The sequence below is a fragment of the Antedon mediterranea genome, chromosome 6, assembly GCF_964355755.1.
Source record: "Antedon mediterranea chromosome 6, ecAntMedi1.1, whole genome shotgun sequence".
NCBI classification, from domain to species: Eukaryota; Metazoa; Echinodermata; class Crinoidea; order Comatulida; family Antedonidae; genus Antedon; species Antedon mediterranea.
The window spans coordinates 30,716,419-30,736,535 of record NC_092675.1 but is presented as its reverse complement, the minus strand read 5'-3'; the positions used below and the strand labels follow the sequence as shown (position 1 = coordinate 30,736,535).

Here is a 20,117-nt window from a genome sequence, read left to right as displayed (position 1 = left end):
TGCACAGATTTATATTTTGTATAAATTACAATTTACTCCTTTGTCTACCGTCCTCCCGAAACGAAAGCTTGTTCACAACAATACAGTACATAGATTCAAAAGGAAGTAAATATACATACAAATACTGAGTTAAACACGAATCATATGTACGATAATAGTTAATTTAAAGTGATGGTTGTATATAGTATATTAATATTTTATGGTTTTCAATGTGTTGTTGTTACCTACAGGGCTAACTGTGAATGCTGATAAGAGCAATGGAGTAATAGTAAAGAGTATAATACGTGGAGGTATAGTGCATCAAGATGGCCGCATTGGTATCGGTGATTACATCACAGCTGTTAATGGTGAAACCATGCGCAACTTGAACAACGCTACTGCACGCAGTGTTCTCAGAAAATGCTCCATGGCCAGTAATGATATCAAGTGAGGTTTTATTTATAGAAAGCTTACATAAAATTTAAATAAAATGAAACAATATTGTTTTAAATTAAAAAAACAACATGTATTGACAGACTGATTTTTCCAAGAATGACAATAAATTTGATTGGCAAAACAATACCTAAATGATAATTTTTAGAAAATTAGTTTTAACAGTGCTTCTGAAAAGAATATAATAATGGAAAAATGTTACTTTCATTACAAAATGTTTCTATTTGTAATGGATAACATTTTTATTCACAGTATCAACTACATTTCTGCCAGTGATGCCACAGCGTTTCGAGCAAACCCAGACGCATTTGCAAATGCTCAGAAAAAACAATCTAATGACGAACCAGATACTGCTACATTGGAATTCGCTAAACCAATCACAACCATCGAAACGGAAACGGTAAAAGTTGCTGCTCTTGCATCATCACGTTCACCAGTAGCTCCAAGGAAGCAGATCGGAGATGCAGCAGCAAAAGCTGATGTGCCACCACCGCGAATGGTGGAATTACTAAAAGAACCTCATAAAAGTCTAGGTATTAGCATTATTGGAGGTAAGCATATTTTTATTATAGTTTAATATAATTTTATCTTTTAAGATATTGTCAAATAGATAACTTCCATTTGAGATACATTTTGATTAGTATTAACTCAAGTATATAAAAAATAAAAAAATGAATGAAAGATATCTTGTGAAATAAGAGATACAAATTTGTGTTAACAGGTCGAACTGCTGAGCAACAAGGTATCTATATAAAGCACATTCTTGATGGTAGTCCTGCTGGTAGGAATGGTAGCCTTCAAACTGGAGACAGAATCCTTCAGGTAACTGCCTATTATGTCATATAAAGTAAAGGGTCTTTCACACCTGTACCGACACATTTCTGATCCTGATTACGGGACACCCCCTATTAAGGGGTCACTTTTTTGAGCCCTAAAGGTGACCCCTGAATAGGTTTCTACTCTAATATATTGAAGATTTTTTTTCATTTTTTCCTCACTTTTATTTTATTTATGTTTTTTATTTTTATGTTTTATGTAAAAGTGTCCTGCAAAAACAGAATTGTAAACTACTTAAATGCAGAATATATTGTAATTGTAAAGTTACAAAGGATGACTAAATATATGTAAATGAATGCATTAGAATAAAAACGCTAATTTAAAATGGTGTTTCTGATTCCAAGGTAAATGGCATTGACCTCCGAAAAGCCACTCATGAAGAAGCTGTTGACATAATACGCAAGACATCAAATCCAGTGCAGTTCCTTATCCAGAGTTTACCTGTTGGGGTAAGAATCCACCACACTTATAATACTTAACCTTTGACCTCAAGTCTTCTTTTTAAGTAGTTATATAAATGTTACTTAATGAATTAAATTACATTGTGGCGATACATTGTATAGGCAGTGCAATATTGTGTTGATGTCATTAAATGTTTTAATTATATAACACATTGTTAAAGCAAAGCTTGTTAATATAATGCTGTTTATATAATAATACTATACCATTTTAATAATGCGTCATTTGTGAGAAAAGACAATATTATAGTTATTTCAATTAATTGTCTTGAGTGCAGCGATAAAACATACTGTTTATTGTTCTTCGTCAAATATTATGACGTCACATGCATTTTCTTGCCAGACATAAGGTATATGGTAGTATAATCTGTGAAGAACACTAACACATTTAAGAAATTTACCCTTTATACAATACATAGCAATAAAAACCTAAGCAAGCAGTCCCCCGATATTATGTTTTGTCATTCATGGCCCAAATACTGTACAACTATTTTACCAACTGCTTTGTGTATGCTGAATTTGTTATTGTACAGTACGCTGTTTTTATGAGACCACCTTTGAATATTGGGTAGTAAAAACACGGTGCAATTCACGCACAAGGACCTCATACCCTACATGGGTTGATTCAGGTTTAATATGATATACTATTATACTTTTTTAGTAAAAATGCATCTTGAATTAAATGGTAAATTACTCATATTTAATTCTGTTTATACAAATATAAGATGCATCTAGCTAGTGTACATTATTTGATGTGTTACTTAACTGCTTCTCCTTTGACATGTATAAAAGTGTGAAAAGTATTACTAGGAGGTACTTCAACTGGAACTCAGTCTAATTTAAACCATATCAATCAAATTCTGTACTGTATACCATATAGAATGTAAGAATGATTGGGGATTGAAAAAAAAGACAATAATTAATCAGTTTTGATCAATCTAGAATCTAAATTAGGTCGGGTTTATTAAAAGAAAGGATTTATTTTTAGATGATGACCGAGGTGATATCTAGAATTATGATGTGCATTTGTATTTATGATAATTAGTATTTTTACACTTCTGTTTTTTTTAGTTAGACAAATGCAGTATATTATGCAGTACACTTTGACAATTAGGAGTATCAATATTGAAACATATAACCTTGACAACCAAAAAGCCTTTCCATTTTGTCCAATGTATGTCCATTTGAACCTGTCCATTTTGTCCAAAGTATGTCCAATTGAACCCGTCCATTTTATCCGCCCAATTGCAGCCTTGATTTATCACTATATTGAATAATTTACAGTAAATTAGCTTTTTTTTTTTGCACCACTTTGAAAATCTTATAAAATGATCATTTTTAGTTATGTAGTTAAAAAAGAGTAAAGCCTATAAAAAAAATATAATTTGAATCAGCCATTTTGGTACATTTTGCTTTCTTTAACTGATACTTGCTTACTATGTACTAATAAGACAAAGAGGGTGCTCAGTTTTCTAAAATTCTGTGTTTGTTTCGGCTTGGGCAACAATTTGTTTTATGCCTAATTATTCTCAATTCAATTCATTCAATTTACCTTCATACATTCTGCTGTAAGATATATAAAATATACAAAGTTTAAACATTGTAAATGCTGATTCTACTAAATAAACAAACACACATTCATGTTGTTATATTCTTTTTTTAGTTCATACTCATGTTTTATTTAAGAATGTTAAACATACTTTATTTAGCATGTTTTATGATTTTAAATGTTGTTTAGTATTCTATTTGTTAACTGATTGTACTGCATGCATTGCATTGCTGTGGCTTAGGTTCACGTTGTTCATTAATAGCATGACACATCAAATAAACACATTTTAGAAAAAAGAAATCAAAAAATAATTCAAAATAATTCATTATAGCAACAGGATAAAAAGCTTGGCTGCTTTAAAAAAATTATTTTCTTTCATCAATTAATTATTCTACATGTTGATTACTACCATTCATTTATTTAGTGCGTGTACCCTTTGCTCTCCTCCTCAATCATAATGCAGTATGCTTAAGGATTACGGCTTACTTTATATATTGATGAAACAGTGACACTATGTTAACAGTTCATCATTCCTAATCAATTTAAAATCAATTAACCAAATTAACTTGTTAGTCAGCCCACTTATCTTAATGCCTTTCAGCACTACAGTGTTTTCATTTTGTTTATAATAACAAATCAACATTTTATTAGAATTGTAGTTTATTTGTTATTTTTATGATTAAATATGCAAACGTTGAATGTGAAAATAGTTATTACAAAAAAATATACTTTTTTAAGAATCACTAATTAAATTGTGCGGTTTGTGTAGTTCATGTCTGACATCAGCTAATTTATTATATTACTTATTTTTACTTAAGTTATTTCTTATACCATTTTTTGGAATATTTTACATCTTTTTACTTCAATTGGACAATAATAATAATACTAGATTGAAACTTGTCTTTGTCTCTAGACTTCTTGGCTTTTTTCTCTGCTTTACTTTGTCTTACTTTCTCTCGGGCAAGATAAAGGTCAACGGTCGTCTTATCTACCTTTGAAATTTTCTAGGTTACCCAGATTACAAAAATAATTAAATAAGTATAAAGCTAAACATTATCTGAATGGAGAAAACACACATCTATTTAAAATAAGTACTGGAAAAAAAATCTACAAAATGATTTTACAAAATAATGATAATTAAATTCCATTTATACAGTATCATTGCGTATGAGAACAATATTTTAAATATGACATTAATGTTAAGTTAATTGATACAAACAAGTATTAAACTGGTGATTATCAGTCACATCAACCTGTCACATCATGAAAACTACTTTCATTTACAAATGCTTTGCTGCAGTGGCAAGATGGCATGCAAACAGCACACAAATACAGGCTTTATATATGATGAGATGTCATCATCATAATAGGTGGTGGGTTTGACATCCATCCAATGCTGCACTGTGGAGAGCCATAGGGTAACTCTACCCTCTCCAAGAATTTAATTTCCATGATTTCACACACAGACCTGACACAAAATGAGCACACATTCCACTACATTTAGGGTTCTATAGACCACATATTCCACAATGTAACAGGCACTACATTAGGGCTCAGATATATAGTTCTTTCACCTTCAATTGTATGCTTCATGTCTGATGATTGAGCAAGTCTATATTTAGCCACCACCCACCATTGGATGCAGTTGACTACAGGGGACCATGCACAGTCTATTAATAGGTGGTGAGTGGGCTAGCTTACTTCTATTACTGCATCCCACTGCTTTAACTTTTAACTTAGTATCTAGTAGTTGTGCTTTTATTGTTAAAGCATGCATAAACTAAGATGTTTCTTTTCTATTTAACTGCATGTGTTTTATTGCCTTTTTTGTAGAAACATGTATATCTGGTTCTTGGGTTTTATGTTGTCTGTAGCTATGAATAATCGTTTGTTTTTGAATATTTTTAATTATTTTTCTTGCTTTTCATTCCTGCCGTCCCACATAATTATCACCTTGCATTGAAACAGATTAACTCGTAACCTACTCTGCAAAGAGATATTTTCTGTCTTTAAATTGCTTTAATTACTATGATGTGTGTGTTTATTTTATGATATCAATATGATACCAATATTCATGTGTGATAGATGGATTTATAAACACTGTATAATATTATGCAAATTTGGTATCACTGCATTTATTGCGCGTGTGTACATTAATAATCTACGCATAATGTGACAAATGTCATTTATTGCGCGTGTGTACATTAATAATCTACGCATAATGTGACAAATGTCATTTATTGCGCGTGTGTACATTAATAATCTACGCATAATGTGACAAATGTCATTTATTGCGCGTGTGTACATTAATAATCTACGCATAATGTGACAAATGTCATTTTTACGTGCAGGAACATACCATATTGATATTACGCATTTTATTTATTTCCGTCCACGGTTGAAACAGACAACAACATGTAAAATATAAACATTTAATAGTATTTGGGAGTAGTCTCGAAATCCCATAAAGAATCCCCAGGGACCCCCATTAGACATGCAAACCCCAGGGACCCTCATTAAGCATGCAATGTTATTTGCATATTTAAGTTTTGTTTTAAAAGCATTTGCATTTACTGGATATTAATCTACTTCATCTATACTATAAAACTGATGCATTGTGGGCTTAAATTAGTTCCAAATTCATATTATGTTTGTTTTTGTCAAATGCAAATCATTGTTCTGGTACAACCTTCTATAAAAAAACAACATCCACAAAACTTCTTTGAGTAGGGTATTGAAATAAGTGTTTCTACCACCAACAAGGTTGGACCAAACTGCTGCCCCATGGGACTACACCTGACCAACTGAATATTTTGTTATTTATAAATATGAATAAATTAGATATGAGTGTTTATCTGGTTTACTCTGAAATTCATCTCATTTTATTTTTCTTAATTTAGTCGGTGTCTGGGTCGGATGTTATTTTAGATAAGTCTTTTAATAACCTCTAAATCATTTAAAATCCACAATAAATGTGAAATAGATCATTGACATAATAGTCATAATACAGGCTTTACAATGTTAGTATAATTATTACAAGTGGGATTTAAATGAAGCCTTAAATGTGAATATTCATTTGTAGAAATATTTATTAGTTATCATAATTCAATCATACCAGAGTATTTGGCTGAATACTGACAGTACAAAGTAAAATGAATAAATCTACTAAATAAAACATGGAATAACTTGATAATGTGTAAATACTGATTCACCACCTCGTTTTGAGAGTAGTTTAATTTACATGTATTGTATGGTGTTTTTAGTTAGAAAGCAACGTCGTCGTCGTCGCGTAGTGTTGTTAAGGCTGAATGGCAAGTAAAAAACAGTTGCACATTTGATGTATCCGTGGAGACTGTTGCTATTAGTTATCGCATGATGCATGATGACATGTAATTTGTTTAACCTTTGACCTGTATGCATGTATTTTTTAAGTTGTTGCTAAAGTATAGAAAAGGGATAAGAAGGCTTTAATTTTTTTTAAACATTGTATCGTACAAAGCTGAGTGGCTATCAATGTAATTTGAATATTTAACTCAAATTATTCTTGTTATTCTTTAGGAGGACATAATAGTAGAGGCTAATGAGGTAACTGCTGTTTTGGTCCAGTCTGGTACACTTCCCCGCAAACCAGGCCAGGTGAGTTGCACATATATTAATTCGTCTTTTTTATTAAAAGGAAATGAATAAGACTGATTTTGATTTTCTGGCAATTAAGATTTCATACTTTTTGTTTTTCGATTGCGTTATAAACGTGTGCTGCTGATACAAAACCGTTTGTTCAATAAAGTTTACGTTTACGTTTAACACAGACATTACAGTAGCCATAAGCATTGTAGTACACCTTTCACAAAGCTTACAACAATTTCAGCCTCTCTTGTCAAACAATAAATATTTTACTCACTAAAATCTTGGAGAGTGAAAATTAAAACAAATAAAATTATAAAAGAATTAAGAGAAAAAGGAAGGTATATATTATGATGACTTGTATTGAAGCATACTTTTCATTTAAGAAGAAAATCAATTTTTTATAATGGTCCAAAACTATGGAATTTATTAAGTATTTCATTAAAATCTCTTCCTAATCTACCTTTGTTCAAATCTAACCTAAAAAAGTCTTTGGTTGCAGCATATGGCAGCTAAATCTCCTGTTCTTGTTCTTCTTGTTTTCCTCTGTTCTTGTTCTTCTTGTTTTCCTTTCTTCTTCGCTTAATTGAATTGAATACCTTATCATATTGTTCATCTTGTAATTGTACTATTGTCTTAGCAATTTAAGCTTCTGTATTTTTAATGTAAGCCGGACTGCTATTGTACACCTTCATTATTATTATTATTATTTTTTTTTTTTTAACTGGTGGTCACGACTTAAAGTTGTCCGCAATTTATTTTGATCTCCATCCGCACTTTTTTGATGTTTTTCTTGTTTATTGTAATTTTCTTTTTGCAATTTGTAATTTTTATCTTTTATTTTAAAATGTGTGGAGAAACTAATAAACAAACAAACAAACAAACAAAACAAACAAAAGTTGAATACAAGAGGTCTCTCTCAATTAAAGATTATATAATCTCCCCTTTCAATTGAAGACCCCTTCAATTAAAGACAAATATACCATAGCTAGCTAGGATGATCTACTATCTGTTAACAATTCTGTACCTGCTCCTTCAAATTAGACAAAACCATGGTTTGGGTGGACACAACTGAATATTTTTCTCCAAATAAAAACCATTTAAAAATAAACTTAATTAAAATGAATGCATTTTTAGGATAGAATAGTGTGCAGTCTGTTCAATTATGTCTGCTATCTACCCACGCTCTTTGATTTAGTAGTCAACAAACTAAACAATTAACAATTCATTCTTCAGACTATAATTGACTAGTTATTAAAAATTATAATCATTATGGTCATATTATTATTTTAGACAAACAAGTAGACATTTGAAACAGAAACACTAATCATGCACAATAATAAATATGTTTTATTAATCAACAAAGTAATAAAATATTACTTTAAAATAAATTTAAACAAGAAATATTTCTTACAAAAAACGCTGTTCGCTTAAATATATATATTATTTTTACTTCTAAAAAGGAGTACAATTGATATAAATTAAGATATTAATTTTGTTCTACTTTTGGGAAGAAGAAAGAAGAAGAAAACAATTTCTTGAATTAAAACACAACTGTTTATTTGTGTCCTATTTCAAGCTTTGGGAACCAATATTCACAATCATAGTTAGCTTTTATTAAAAATGATTTATACTGAAATAAATAATATTTTTTTCTTAAACATCAATGACAAGTTCATTAAGGAATGACCTTTTAGTACAGTAAATGACCTTTTAGACAAAGTATTTGGACTCTGATTCCATTTTGCTGTTTGAAGAGTTAATACAAAGTACTGTAAGAGCTCAAATCTTTCTTTCCTATGTTTGTCTCTTTTTGAAAACTGTTTGTAGACAGTCGTCGTCGTCAAAGCAAACTCTGATTAGAGCGTAGCTTCTCTAACAGTATTCTGAAACCATCTCCTGTCTTCTGTCATCCTACTTGCTTGCTCCATAGAGCCAAACACATTTGTTATACTTAGTCTTTTTTGGGTACAAAACAAAATAGCTTGTGTCCTTAGACACTTATTATTATTTTGCACAGATTATACATGTTCTCTTTATAAAAGATATTCAAAGATATTTAAAGATAATCTTTATTAAAGATAGGCTAGACATTTATAAATAAATATGTGTATGGTGGTAAATTGGTACCTAGTAGGTAGGGTGAAAAACAATTGCGCTCATTACTAGTTGCATTAGAGGGAGCTGTTCATACATGTTTCATCCAATGACAGAGTGTTAATGACAAGTGCTTAGAAGGTTTAAGTAAGCGCTATGATTGCCATATTATTTATTTCTATCAATGTATTCAGTGTTTACTGAAAACCTTTCAAAAACCTTTTCCAATAAAACATTAAGTGACAACACGATACCAAAAAAAAAACCACAAAAAACAAGGCTACTGTATTCAGACAAATACATAAAAAAATAAAAACATGTATAATTAGCAATCACTGCTCTTTTTAGTTTTAACGTATAGTGAAAAGGTTGTAAATTGATTTGTGTTTAGTAAAAAGCATTAGTAGTTGTAGTGTCAGTGAGTTTATTTACATGCATCCTGTATTAAAGCTCCAACTCTAAATAAATAAATGTAGGTACAGTAGCTATGTGAAATCTGACTTCAACTGTATATATATGATTAGCATAAAACAATGTTGTGTAATATTGTCTGCATGTTATTTGATTGCATTAGCTTGAGCTAGCTGGTGAAGCTGGAACTGATGAATGTGATAATGAGGAAGGTGATGAAGACCAATTTGGATACTCATTGAGTAAGTATATTTCTTTCAACATTATTATTCATGATTGGTTGATTTCGTGGTGTTGGTTAGTTCTTCTTATTCAACTGTTAAATAGTATTCTAATCAACGAACAGCTATGTAACAGGTCGATAAATAATTAGACACAGCTTATACCCGTTTATCATAAAGAATTGTGTAAAGATAACTTATAGACTGCTATGAGATGACAAATAAGATTATATTTACCCCCCACCATCAAATTATGTATTAATTTACTTTTTAAACATTGTTATATATACTCCAAAATAACAATGTCTATTTTACGTGATTTTCCAACTGTTCTGTGTATGATCCAAAAAATGACTGGGGTAATAATGTGCAGCACATTGAGATCTTGCCTATATGTGCTATATAAAAATGAACTATTATTAAGAGGTTTCAAAATGTGAACTCACTGGAGAGCGCGCTCCAAAACATTGTAGGATGTTCACTAAATTATCAATAAAATAGTGTGAAACCTTCATTTGTGGCTGTAAAACTTTATATGTCCATGAAATAGTTATAATTTATTTATTATCTATCAATGTGTCATGGGACAAAGTAGGTAAATAAACAAATAAATTGAAAAATAATTATATCATACATTTAATTTCAAACAAAAATATTTTGTGTTAATATGAAAATATGTACGGTAATATAATATTGCTATTTGCCTTTATGATGTTTCTACATGTTTCTCTCTTCATTAGTCATTTAGCAATTGTTTTAAACACATTGTCTATGCAGCATCTATTCATTAGTCATTTAGCAATTGTTTTAAACACATTTTCTATGCAGCATCTATTCATTAGTCAGCAATTGTTTTAAACACATTGTCTATGCAGCATCTATTCATTAGTCATTTAGCAATTGTTTTAAACACATTTTCTATGCAGCATCTATTCATTAGTCAGCAATTGTTTTAAACACATTGTCTATGCAGCATCTATTCATTAGTCATTTAGCAATTGTTTTAAACACATTGTCTATGCAGCATCTATTTCACATTGTGTAACAACATCTTTTAGAACAACACGCTATTTACTTGCTCTTTAAATGGCAAGTCAACGTACGCTGTTGAATACGTTTCTTGTTTAGTAATACCAACATAACGCTTTCAATACACTGCTGGCGTTAGTATTCAATCAACATACTTAGTGTACTTTGTTTTCAACATTACTGCTTCTCTTCTTGAATTGTTTTCCGACATTACGCTTTCTGCGATATGTTTCCATATTATTCTTTTTGTATTATTATCCACAGTCATGCTAAGTATGAAAATATCCATTGCATTATAATCAGCTGAATGTAATTAAGACCATTGCATCTTAGTGTACACACACACACATGAAATGAAATACAGCAGGAATCTTTTGTTTTAAAATATGTTAATATGTATTATGTTCTGGTAACCTTTATGCATTAATGATCTTCATAAACATGTTTATTAATTATGATTTACATTTTTGATAAAAAAATGCCATCAATTTCATTTCCAACTATGAATATTCATAAGTTGAATCAGACAGTTAAAATACAACATGAATATTCATAAGTTCTTCTTGATTCAGGCAGCTTTATAATATAACATTATGAATATTCATAAGTTCCTTAATTCAGATGGCTTTAAAATACAACATGAATATTCATAAGTTTTTGATTCAGGCAGCTTTATAATATAACATTATGAATATTCATAAGTTCATTAATTCAGACGGCTTTATAATGCAACATTGTGTATATTCATAAGTTCTTGATTCAGGCAGCTTTAAAATATAAAATTATGAATATTCATAAATTCCTTAATTCAGATGGCTTTAAAATATAACATTATGAATATTCGTAAGTTCTTGATTCAGGCAGCTTTAAAATATAAAATTATGAATATTCATAAATTCCTTAATTCAGATGGCTTTAAAATACATTATGAATATTCATAAGTTCTTGATTCAGGCAGCTTTAAAATATAACATAAATATTCATAAATTCCATGATTCAGACAGCTTTAAAATATTATAAAAAATGATATGCATGACTTTGATTTTTTACTGTATGACTGATTTTAATAATATATAATTATTTACAATTTCAAATTTCATATTATTCAACAGTATATCTATCACAGCACAAGCCAGGATTTATGATAGCATATATTCAATATGATATCAAAAAAATTATTCTACACTTGCAATACTCTATCTTACTATTAAAACATTCAAGATTCAGAAAATAATAATAAACAATTTAGTGAATGTTTCTACCATTTAATGTCTTGTTGATCATCATGTGTTGCCTGCAATACTCAGTGCAAGGACGTTACCTGGGATTCTATAGATGTACATTTTTAAATAATGTTTTATAAAAAAATGGTTTACATTATCATTATTATTATTTTTTAATTATGTTGTTTTTTAAGAGTACAGGGAACAACCTTTGCTTAGAAACCCTTGCTTTCACATTTCATTATGCAAAAGTGTGATATGCCCCAATATTGTAGTGATATACCTAAATATGGTAGTGAAATACCCAAATATGGTAGTGCTGAGATATCATGTCCTTATATGGACACATCACATTTTTTTGGTCACATAAAGTTTGATAGTGTAGACAGAGCTCTAGCAAGGCAAATTAAATTTTAAGTTGTCTATTCTGGATGTATTGAAGGTTTCCTATTTCAACTGATTTGAAATACAATCAAAACCGCTAAGAAACACAATCATCTTGTAGTGTGGCCAAAGATATTTCTTTGACTATTAAGCTGAACATTTCTGTATACTCTCTTAGAATACATTAGAATATTCTTGCTTTTCTCGAAATGTGTCAATATATTTGTGTAGTATGATGGCACCTACAAGTTTCCCAGGTAAACCAATTGATTCAAATGCATTATATTTAAGTGCTTTTTATCACTAGGTAGGTGGAATTTATTAACTGTTATTTTTTCTAGTTAGATTACAATTTAATTTGTGGAATTTGTTGTATTAAGATTGTAAAGATGAGTTGTTATATTCAGCAGTTAATTTGCATTGATTTGCAAGTGGATAACACCCTGGGTGTCTCTTCTGGGTGTCTCTTTGGGTGTCTCTTCTGGGTGTCTCTTCTGGGTGTCTCTTCTGGGTGTCTCTTCTGGGTGTCTCTTCTGGGTGTCTCTTTGGGTGTCTCTTTGGGTGTCTCTTTGGGTCATTTGTATACTCATACCATTTAATAAGAAAAACAACAACCAGTAAGAATAAAAATATACAAATTAAATTTTTTCCTAAAATAATTATGGTAGCATAAAATTAGTCAAGTTTAAATATTTCAAAATGTGTTTTTTTTTTCTAAAATATGTTATACGTGAAATTAGTGATGGGTCATTGATACAGAGGTAGCTGATTTTATACCAGTTGTACTGAATAATAAATAATGTGTTTCATATCCAAGTTCTTTTCCTGAATATGGATAATATTATGCAATGGATAAAATAATGCAATGGATAAAATAATGCAATGGATAAAATAATGCAATGGATAAAATAATACAATGGATAAAATAATGCAATGGATAATATGCAATGGATAAAATAATACAATGGATAAAATAATGCAATGGATAAAATAATACAATGGATAAAATAATGCAATGGATAATATGCAATGGATAAAATAATGCAATGGATAAAATAATGCAATGGATAAAATAATGCAATGGATAAAATAATGCAATGGATAAAATAATACAATGGATAAAATAATGCAATGGATAAAATAATGCAATGGATAATATGCAATGGATAAAATAATGCAATGGATAAAATAATGCGATGGATAAAATAATACAATGGATAATATGCAATGGATAAAATAATACGATGGACAAATACAATGTTTCATTTCCATATAATCAACTTGACCATTACAGCCACAATCGGCCTTAATAATCTGGACGTGCATGTTGACACAAAGAGTTACATGCACACTAACCTGTGTTTAGTTCTATTTTACATGCACACATGTTAACCATCCATTGATTACTGCTATTTGTACATTTGCCAAAATTTAATATACAAATGTATGCTTTGGCAAAGGCAGTTGTTATTGTATAAAATTTAGCATTTTAAATTACTTTCTGTTTTAACATTTTGTAATTTTTGAACTATTTGAAATATTTTTTTTCTAAAATCATGATTGATTCTTTCTTTTTATTTTTTTTCCAGAGAAGATGTGCCAAAAGTATAATGATCTTGATGGCGAGATTCATATCATTGACCTGCAGAAGGGTGCTATGGGGCTTGGAGTCAGGTAAATTGGCCATATATCACCTCACCTTGTTTTATATTATCATATATCAAACTAATTAATTAGTAGACCCTTTTGGCTGGACATAATGCAGAAATTAAGTGTGGAGTACTGCAGATGAACATCTATTACTATTTTTGTGTTTTCACTATTTTTGTATTTTCACTGTATACCTTAATTATGCTACACTACAGTATTCTACTACAGTATAATACACTACAGTATGCTACACTACAGTATGCTGTACTACAGTATGCTGTACTACAGTATAATACACTACAGTATGCTGTACTACAGTATGCTGTACTACAGTGATGTGGCTATCTAGCTAAACAAATTAAATTGAAACCCATCACAAAAAGCTAGGCCAAAAACAAGGCAGAGCAACCATCACTGAGAAAGCCTAACAAAAGGCAAACACTGTGTTACAGTAGTCTGTGCTACAGTACTACAGTACGCTACTACTCAGTGTGCTGTACTACAGTACGCTACTACTCAGTGTGCTGTACTACAGTACGTTACTACACAGTGTGCTGTACTACAGTACGTTACTACACAGTGTGCTGTACTACAGTACGCTACTACTCAGTGTGCTGTACTACAGTACGTTACTACACAGTGTGCTGTACTACAGTACGTTACTACACAGTGTGCTGTACTACAGTACGCTACTACACAGTGTGCTGTACTACAGTACGTTACTACACAGTGTGCTGTACTACAGTACGCTACTACACAGTGTGCTGTACTACAGTACGTTACTACACAGTGTGCTGTACTACAGTACGTTACTACACAGTGTGCTGTACTACAGTACGTTACTACACAGTGTGCTGTACTACAGTACGTTACTACACAGTGTGCTGTACTACAGTACGCTACTACACAGTGTGCTGTACTACAGTACGTTACTACACAGTGTGCTGTACTACAGTACGTTACTACACAGTGTGCTGTACTACAGTACGCTACTACACAGTGTGCTGTACTACAGTATGCTGTACTATAATAGTACTATAGTATGCTACTACACAGTGTGCTGTACTACACAGTGTGCTGTACTACACAGTATGCTGTACTACACAGTGTGCTGTACTACACAGTGTGCTGTATTACACAGTGTGCTGTACTACACAGTGTGCTGTAGTACACAGTGTGCTGTACTACACAGTGTGCTGTACTACACAGTGTGCTGTATTACACAGTGTGCTGTACTACACAGTATGCTGTACTACACAGTGTGCTGTACTACACAGTGTGCTGTATTACACAGTGTGCTGTACTACACAGTGTGCTGTAGTACACAGTGTGCTGTACTACACAGTGTGCTGTACTACACAGTGTGCTGTACTACACAGTGTGCTGTACTACACAGTGTGCTGTACTACACAGTGTGCTGTACTACACAGTGTGCTGTACTACACAGTGTGCTGTACTACACAGTGTGCTGTACTACACAGTGTGCTGTACTACACAGTGTGCTGTACTACACAGTGTGCTGTACTACACAGTGTGCTGTACTACACAGTGTGCTGTACTACACAGTGTGCTGTATTACACAGTGTGCTGTAGTACACAGTGTGCCAACAAGATTGTCTCCTTGAACAAATAAATATTACACTAAGACAGTACTGTGTATGTCAGTTACAGTTACAGTAATTAACCAACACTTGACATTACAAAACTACCAAGTTACTTACCAGCATCGGAACCCCCACCCGTTATCTACCCAGGACAAGTGAAATCTGCAATCGATAAGTTAAACATACAAAAAGCAGGACACCCAGAAGATCTACCGATCAGATTAATTAAGGAATTCTCATTTGAACTCTCTTATCCATTAGCGGACATTTTTAATTCTTCTTTAAATGAAGGTAATTTTCCTGAACAATGGAAAAAGGCTACTATAATACCAGTTCCTAAGGTTCCAGATGCTAATAATTGTAATGACCTTCGGCCTATATCCCTAACACCCATTTTTTCTCGGATATTTGAAAGCTTTTTAGCGGAGTGGGTAACTAATGATATAAAAGATTCTTTAGATAGTAAGCAATTTGGTTGTCGTAGAGGCTCGTCAACTTCACACTACCTCGTAGACTTGATAAATTCTGTTGTATCTGACCTGGAGGGGGGTAGCAAATATTTAAACTTATGTGCTGTAGACTTTACGAAGGCTTTCGATCGTGTGGATCATAATGTTGTCATAAATAAATTAATATCCATAGGAGTGAGGCCGTCCATTCTTCCTACCGTTTGTAGTTTCCTCTTAAATCGCACATGCAATACCAAAGTTAAGGGAGCCACCTCTTCAAATTCTAATATTACTTGTGGGGTGCCCCAGGGCACGAAGTTGGGTCCCCTTCTCTTTTTGGTATTAGTCAATGATGTTGCTGAGGGAACTGACAGGCGGTGGAAATATGTGGACGACCTCACTCTTAGTGAAGTAGTTAGAAGTAGTGATAGCCAATTGTTGCAGGACACTTTAAATCAACTTGATGATTGGTGTTTGATAAATAGAGTCCTCCCCAAGCCATCCAAGTGCAATGTGATGCGTATTTCCTTCCTAAAGTCCGACTGTCCTCCTCCCAGTTTCAATCTAAATGGCCATGATCTTAAATGTGTAAATCACATTAAACTGCTTGGTGTCACCTTGCAGGATAACCTTAAATGGGAGATGCATATTCATGATATCGTTGCTAAAGCATGTCGACGTTTGTACACTTTGATTATACTTAAGAAAGCCAAGGCGCCTTGTAAAGATTTACTACAAGAATATACTTGCTATATACGTCCTTTAGTTGAATATGCATGCCCTGTGTGGCACAGTTCAATTACGAAAGACCAAACTAAGTCAATAGAAAGAGTTCAAAAAAGAGCTCTACAAATCATTTATGGCATGAACTATGTATCCTACGAGTCTGCTCTTAAATTGTCAGACCTTCCATCGCTAGTTAACAGAAGAGTCCAACTCTTACTGAAATTTGGTAAAGGAATAATAAAGTCCGATACATTTAGAAGCATTCTTCCACCTGTTCGTGACATTAGCAGAACCCTGAGGTCTGCGAGTAAGCCTCTACTCAAAATCCCGTTTGGTCGTACAGAAAGATTTAGATCTTCACCAGTCCCTTTTTTAGTCCGACTCATTAATGATGAATATTGAATAGGCTGGCACTATTTTAACTTACAGGTGGACCAATTTTAATGTGGTAAATTATTATTATTTTTTTTTTTTTTTAAACTAGTTTTACCTTTTATACATAATGTATTTATATATTTTTATCAAATTTTGTAAAATACTACTTTTCAGCCTTTTGGCTGCCGTTGTATTTTGATGTCTTTTTATGAATAAATATACCTAAATGGTTACAATACTGGTACTCAAACATAATTAACACAGAATAAAAGTACATGCTAATTTATTTGTCTTCAATTAATTGTGGAATTAGTTTAAGGTAGAGCAAATTTAAATTGCTTAAAACATTTTTTAATTAAATGGATTGTTTAATATGTTGCGGTAACTTAACTTGAAATCACTCAAGCATGAAAAACTACTTAGTCGTCGAATGAAATGAAAATGTGTTTTAATTTCATTACTTTATTTATTCAGAATTACTTTTCAAGGTTCAATCGTTTCTTGATTTACAGTACGTGTTCAACGCCTTGCTAAATTTGGTATTAATAAATCAATAACTTGGAGCATAAACTACTCAATCACCGATAAATTACAGTCTTATTTTTTTTTTATTCATGTTAATTGTTTCTCAACCATTCCACAAAATATGCTTAATGATGTATATACGATGTACCCAATATGGTAGTGATAATGCATAAATAGTGATATGACATCATCATGTCCATATATGGGCACATCACATTTTTTTGTTCTTCTCGGTCAACCGAAAACAATGTGTATTTAACATGCCCGTTTCATCACTTATTTAGTATAATCATCATAATTGTATGTCATGTTTAATTTTTCATTTGTGCCCTATTTCATCAATAAATAAATTATTATTTGACAATAAATAAATATATCCATATTGATTGAGTTTTATCTTATTTTAATAATTAAATGTGTTAATTATCAGTCTTGCAGGCAACAGAGACAAGTCAAAGCTGAGTGTCTTTGTAGTAGGAATAGATTCTGATGGGTCGGCTGCTGATGATGGAAGGTTACACATTGCAGATGAAATTCTGGAAGTATGTTGATTTAAACATTTTATTGGGCTTGAATTTAACCCTAGCCATCAGTGCAAGCAATGTGGTTTAGAGGTATGAATGCCAGGCTAGTTGTCTGAAGGTAAAGGGCTTGGATTTAACCCTAGCCATCAGCATAAGCTCTATGGTCTAGAGGTATGAATGCCAGGCTAGTTGTCTGAAGGTAAAGGGCTTGGATTTAACCCTAGCCATCAGCATAAGCTCTATGGTCTAGAGGTATGAATGCCAGGCTAGTTGTCTGGAGGTTGAGGGCTTGGATTTAACCCTAGCCATCAGCATAAGCTCTATGGTCTAGAGGTATGAATGCCAGGCTAGTTGTCTGGAGGTTGAGGGCTTGGATTTAACCCTAGCCATCAGCATAAGCTCTATGGTCTAGAGGTATGAATGCCAGGGTAGTTGTCTGAAGGTAAAGGGCTTGGATTTAACCCTAGCCATCAGCATAAGCTCTATGGTCTAGAGGTATGAATGCCAGGCTAGTTGTCTGAAGGTAAAGGGCTTGGATTTAACCCTAGCCATCAGCATAAGCTCTATGGTCTAGAGGTATGAATGCCAGGCTAGTTGTCTGGAGGTTAAGGGCTTGGATTTAACCCTAGCCATCAGCATAAGCTCTATGGTCTAGAGGTATGAATGCCAGGCTAGTTGTCTGAAGGTAAAGGGCTTGGATTTAACCCTAGCCATCAGCATAAGCTCTATGGTCTAGAGGTATGAATGCTAGGCTAGTTGTCTGGAGGTTGAGGGCTTGGATTTAACCCTAGCCATCAGCATAAGCTCTATGGTCTAGAGGTATGAATGCCAGGCTAGTTGTCTGGAGGTTAAGGGCTTGGATTTAACCCTAGCCATCAGCATAAGCTCTATGGTCTAGAGGTATGAATGCCAGGCTAGTTGTCTGAAGGTAAAGGGCTTGGATTTAACCCTAGCCATCAGCATAAGCTCTATGGTCTAGAGGTATGAATGCCAGGCTAGTTGTCTGGAGGTAAAGGGCTTGGATTTAACCCTAGCTATCAGCATAAGCTCTATGGTCTAGAGGTATGAATGCCAGGCTAGTTGTCTGGAGGTTAAGGGCTTGGATTTAACCCTAGCCATCAGCATAAGCTCTATGGTCTAGAGGTATGAATGCTAGGCTAGTTGTCTGGAGGTAAAGGGCTTGGATTTAACCATAGCCATCAGCATAAGCTCTATGGTCTAGAGGTATGAATGCCAGGCTAGTTGTCTGGAGGTTAAGGGCTTGGATTTAACCCTAGCCATCAGCATAAGCTCTATGGTCTAGAGGTATGAATGCCAGGCTAGTTGTCTGGAGGTTAAGGGCTTGGATTTAACCCTAGCCATCAGCATAAGCTCTATGGTCTAGAGGTATGAATGCCAGGCTAGTTGTCTGAAGGTAAAGGGCTTGGATTTAACCCTAGCCATCAGCATAAGCTCTATGGTCTAGAGGTATGAATGCCAGGCTAGTTGTCTGGAGGTTAAGGGCTTGGATTTAACCCTAGCCATCAGCATAAGCTCTATGGTCTAGAGGTATGAATGCCAGGCTAGTTGTCTGGAGGTTAAGGGCTTGGATTTAACCCTAGCCATCAGCATAAGCTCTATGGTCTAGAGGTATGAATGCCAGGCTAGTTGTCTGGAGGTTGAGGGCTTGGATTTAACCCTAGCCATCAGCATAAGCTCTATGGTCTAGAGGTATGAATGCCAGGCTAGTTGTCTGGAGGTTGAGGGCTTGGATTTAACCCTAGCCATCAGCATAAGCTCTATGGTCTAGAGGTATGAATGCCAGGCTAGTTGTCTGGAGGTAAAGGGCTTGGATTTAACCCTAGCCATCAGCATAAGCTCTATGGTCTAGAGGTATGAATGCCAGGCTAGTTGTCTGGAGGTTGAGGGCTTGGATTTAACCCTAGCCATCAGCATAAGCTCTATGGTCTAGAGGTATGAATGCCAGGCTAGTTGTCTGAAGGTAAAGGGCTTGGATTTA

At 33.0% G+C, this 20,117-nt stretch overlaps 1 protein-coding gene across 3 annotated transcripts in view; it reads left to right on the top strand.

Annotated features, from left to right (window-relative positions):
• The window catches only part of LOC140052043 (multiple PDZ domain protein-like), a 54,014-nt gene that overhangs the window by 16,982 nt on the left and 16,915 nt on the right, over positions 1 to 20,117 (top strand). For all 3 annotated transcript variants that reach the window (XM_072097422.1, XM_072097421.1, XM_072097420.1), the window contains 8 exons: positions 231 to 426; positions 685 to 983; positions 1,154 to 1,254; positions 1,614 to 1,718; positions 6,835 to 6,912; positions 9,572 to 9,650; positions 13,855 to 13,939; positions 18,025 to 18,136. In XM_072097422.1, coding sequence (XP_071953523.1) covers positions 231 to 426; positions 685 to 983; positions 1,154 to 1,254; positions 1,614 to 1,718; positions 6,835 to 6,912; positions 9,572 to 9,650; positions 13,855 to 13,939; positions 18,025 to 18,136 — 1,055 coding nt within the window. The remainder of the gene's footprint in view (positions 1 to 230; positions 427 to 684; positions 984 to 1,153; positions 1,255 to 1,613; positions 1,719 to 6,834; positions 6,913 to 9,571; positions 9,651 to 13,854; positions 13,940 to 18,024; positions 18,137 to 20,117) is intronic.